This window comes from Cervus canadensis, chromosome 11, assembly GCF_019320065.1.
Source record: "Cervus canadensis isolate Bull #8, Minnesota chromosome 11, ASM1932006v1, whole genome shotgun sequence".
Classification (NCBI taxonomy): Eukaryota; Metazoa; Chordata; class Mammalia; order Artiodactyla; family Cervidae; genus Cervus; species Cervus canadensis.
The window spans coordinates 41037563-41042158 of NC_057396.1; the positions used below are offsets into that span (position 1 = coordinate 41037563).

Consider the following 4596-nt stretch of genomic DNA (forward strand, 5'->3'; position numbering starts at 1 on the left):
AAGGGAATTTGGTAAATGAGTCCACTTCCTACCTTTCCAGTTGGAGGACTCGAACTTAGAAAATGGAGTGATCTGCCCAAGTATTCTATATCAGAGAGTTATCAAGACAGGATTATGATCTTCTAAGTTATAGATAAAATGTGGATCATGTGTGGTTATTTGCTCTTTCCATCATGAACATGCTTTTAAAAAGTCCTTTAAAAGTTTTCCATTTTGTGTATATAATATTCTAAATTTTCTAGTTTAAAAATCTATCCACTTTAAAATATTTGGAACTGAATACACATTATTTTTTTCTCTGTTAGAAATTTAGGTATTTGATCCTGCAGTTTAAATTACTAAATTTAGGAGAATCTTTACATACAAATATAATTATTATGGATGATACAGACATTGATGTTAATGTATGATTAAGGTCAAATACAGGAATAAGTTAGCTTGCCTTCTACTGTCTGCTTATGTGATATTGATCTGTACTGAAGACTTGTTTTCTGTCCTTTTCATCTGACACAGTGAACTTCCACTGGTTTTCAAGATATCATACAATGATCAGTAGGTCTTGATTCCAGTGTAAGTTGTCATCAAATGCCTTTTTACTTGACCAATTCAGTCTCACCGATGTCTTGATCTTTCCACCTGCTGTATCTTCCACACGTGACACCTGTAATTATGGTTATTCACTTTCCTTTTCCATTTAGAAGTAATGTTTTTCTCACTGACATGTCTAAAACACTTTTGCTTCCCAATAGGATGGTGTGCTGATGTTATTTTTCTTTCTGATACTCTGTGCCTTTAAAACATTGTCTCGATTTCCTGTTGTCTGCATTCATCGCATATTTAGCATATATTATGGGTCATGGATTCTTATGGACATTGTGAATACAACAAAGAACAAAAGAAAATCTTTGCCTTCCTGGAGTTTTCACATTGGAGATGTTGGGCAAGATGTAAATGATAGAAATTAGAAGGGTGAAAGTTGCTCAGTCGTGTCCGACTCTTTGCGACCCCTTGGACTATACAATCTATGGAATTCTCTAGGCCAGAATACTGGAGTGGGTAGCCTTTCCCTCTTCAAGGGATCTTCCCAAGCCTGGGATCGAACGCAGGTCTCCTGTGTTACAGGTGGATTCTTTACCAGCAGAGCCACAAGGGAAGCCCAAGAATGCTGGAGTGGGTAGCCTATCCCTTCTCCAGCAGATCTTCCCGACCCAGGAGTCAAATGCTATTTTATGTAGTTTTGTCAGCTCTTTGTTGAGCTGTGAAATCAAAAGTTGCCAGAGATTACTGAGCCTAGAAAATGGTAGATGCTCTTTTTGTGTTTGTTGAATAAGAAATAATGAAATGAACTTTTTGATGAACCTAGTGATAGAGTAGGGAGAGAGAGAGAGGAAAGGAGGGAGGGAGGGAGAAAGAATCTTTAAAATCACTGTTTCACAATTATCAAAACTTAAGTTTTTTTCTTAAGTCATCGTGGTTCACAAGAATGGACCATGGTGAAGCTAGTATCAACGCAATTTGCCATGACCAGTTGAGGAAGTTATCAATAAACCTGAAGTCAATTATTCACTTAGTTTACAGATCATCCAATATAAGTAATACTACAACCTCCATTGTATGCTTCTGCAGACTGTTGTCACATTTAACCGAGTCACATACAACAATTTTTAACCTATGAATATTTGTAATAAACATGTATCAACTGTGCTGTAACTTTAAATTGTTTGGTTGTTATAAAATTTTTGTGGGTATCTTTTTTCTTTTGTCACTTTTGATACTTTACTTTCTGTAAGTATATAAGATTTCATGCTTATATAAAACTGGGGAAACTGAGAGCAATGTAATAGGAATGTGACATAAATTATTTATGTTTGCTTTCAAGTTATGCTAAAATATCAAAATACATAGTGTATGAATTGCACTAGAAAATAAGAACTTTGATATTATTTTGTGCTATTCTGATAAGATTTATAAGCCAGAAGTGTTCATTCTTCTTTTATATTTGAAAGATACATTTATTTCTTGTAACTGGTCATTTTTCAAAATTGCCAAAATAACTTCTGTCAAGATAGCTTCCTCTTTATAGCTTTTACCAGGATTATTTGAGGTGAATGGAGACCTGAACTCTCTACTGTTGGATTGTGGCTTCATAATTTACATTTTTTGCCATAAAATATCACATGCTGTACTACCAGAATGAAAAGGCAAAATCAAAGCTCTGTGGTTGAATTCATCCTCTTGGGCTTTTCTAATTTTCCTGAACTCCAAAGGCAGCTCTTCCAGATTTTCTTGGTTATTTACCTGGTGACTCTGATCGGAAATGCCATCATTATAGTTGTCATCTCATTGGAGCAGAGCCTCCACGTTCCCATGTATCTGTTCCTCCTGAACCTGTCTGTGGTGGAAGTGGGTTTCAGTGCAGTCATCATGCCTGAAATGCTGGTGGTCCTCTTCAATGAAAAAACTATGATCACTTTTGCAGGCTGTTTTTCACAAATGTATTTCATTCTTCTTTTTGGTGGGACTGAATGTTTTCTTCTGGGGGCAATGGCTTATGACCGATTTGCTGCAATCTGCCATCCTCTGAGCTATGCAATGATTATGAACAGAAGGGTTTTCATGAAATTAATTCTATTCTCATGGATCTCAGGGATTATAGTGGCTACTGTGCAGACCACATGGGTGTTTAGTTTTCCTTTTTGTGGCAACAATGAAATTAATCATCTTTCATGTGAAACTCCAGCAGTGCTAGAGCTTGCATGTGCAGACACCTTTTTGTTTGAGATCTATGCATTCACTGGCACCATTTTGATTGTTATGGTTCCTTTCTTGTTGATACTCTTGTCTTATGTTCGAATTCTCCTTGCCATTCTGAAGATGCCATCAACCACTGGGAGGCAAAAGGCCTTTTCCACCTGTGCCTCCCATCTCACATCTGTTACCCTCTTCTATAGCACAGCCAATATGACTTACTTACAACCCAAATCTGGCTACTCCCCAGAAACCAAGAAGCTAATGTCCTTGGCTTACTCTCTTCTTACACCTCTGCTGAATCCACTGATCTATAGCTTGCGAAACAGTGAGATGAAAAGAGCTTTGATGAAATTATGGCAAAGAAAAGTGGATTTACATACCTTTTTTAATTAATTTTTTTATTTTGAGATAATTATAGACTCACATGTAGTTACAAAAAATAACAGAGATCTCTTCTTTAATGTTCAGTTTAGAAGGTTCTTTATATATTATAAATACTAGTTCTTTGTTGGATATATAGTTTGCAAATATTTTCTCTCCAGTCTGTAACTTGTTTTTGTTTTTAAATTAATTTATTTATTTTAATTGGATGCTAATTACTTTACAGTATGGTGGTGCTTTTTGCCATACATTGACATGAATCAGCCATGGGTATACATGTGATCCCCATCCTGAAACCCCCTCCCACCTCCCTCCCCATCCCATCCCTCAGGGTCATCCCAGTGCACCAGCCCTGAGCACCCTGTCTCATGCATTGAACCTGGACTGGCGATCTATTTCACATAAGATAATATAGATGGATTTACATACGTTTTGACTGTGCTGAGAAGCCCTGTGATATTGGTCACTGCTACTAAAGTCTATTTAAATGTAATAATGGTGAAAATAGTTTGCATTTCTTGATATGAATATATTTAAAGTTCTCCAAGTTTGAAAATATATCAGGGATCCCTCTCTTTTTTTTTTTTTAAATTATTTATTTATTTATTTTATTAGTTGGAGGCTAATTACTTCACAACATTTCAGTGAGATCCCTCTCTTTTGACTATCTATTGTTGTCCTTATTTTTCATAGATACATACTTTTTGATGACATTTAATATAATTGTTCATCTGTTACTATATTAGCTCAGTTCAGTCGCTCAGTCATGTCTGACTCTTTGAGACCCCATGGACTGTAGCACCCAGGCCTCCCTGTCCATCACCAACTCCTGGAGTTTATTCAAACTCATGTCCATTGAGTCGGTGATGCCATCCAGCCATCTCATCCTCTGTTGTCCCCTTCTCTTCCTGCCTTCGATCTTACCCAGCATCAGGGTCTTTTCAAATGAGTCAGTTCTTTGCATCAGAAGGCATCTGTTACTGTATATGAATATCCAAATCATCACTGTGCTATGGTCATTTAAACAAAGCTCCAATGAACACCTACTTGCATATGTTCAGGTATACTGATGTTTTATTTCTCTATGATACATTCCTCAAAGTGGGCCTGACGGGATGAAGATCAGTTGTGCTTATAGATTTTAATAGCTATTATAGAATTACTTTTTAAAATGATTGTAATTCTGTCAGGTAGACTTGAAGGCCCAATCTGTTGCAGTAATACGGTAGAGCTTAAAGAGATCAATAAATAGATGAGGTTTACATTTTTGGAGTGAAAGCTGTTCCATGAGTGAGTAAACAAAGTGCAGCTGTTTGGGGGAGATAGACATGGCTCTCATTCATGGGCTGAAACGGTATAATTCAGAACAGTATTTCTCTTGGTATTTTTCAAGATGCTCATCCAATGTTGGTGACCAGAGGACTCCATGGGAACTTTCCTGAAATATCACTTGATAGTACTGGT

The 4596-nt window shown here is 36.7% G+C and overlaps 1 protein-coding gene across 1 annotated transcript; it reads left to right on the forward strand.

Annotated features, from left to right (window-relative positions):
- Positions 1-2190: 2190 nt before the first annotated feature.
- LOC122450323 (olfactory receptor 10A3-like) lies at positions 2191-3144 on the forward strand. The gene has a single exon (XM_043482607.1). The coding sequence runs from the start codon at positions 2194-2196 to the stop codon at positions 3142-3144; it is 951 nt and encodes a 316-aa protein (XP_043338542.1). The 5' UTR covers positions 2191-2193.
- Positions 3145-4596: the final 1452 nt, after the last annotated feature.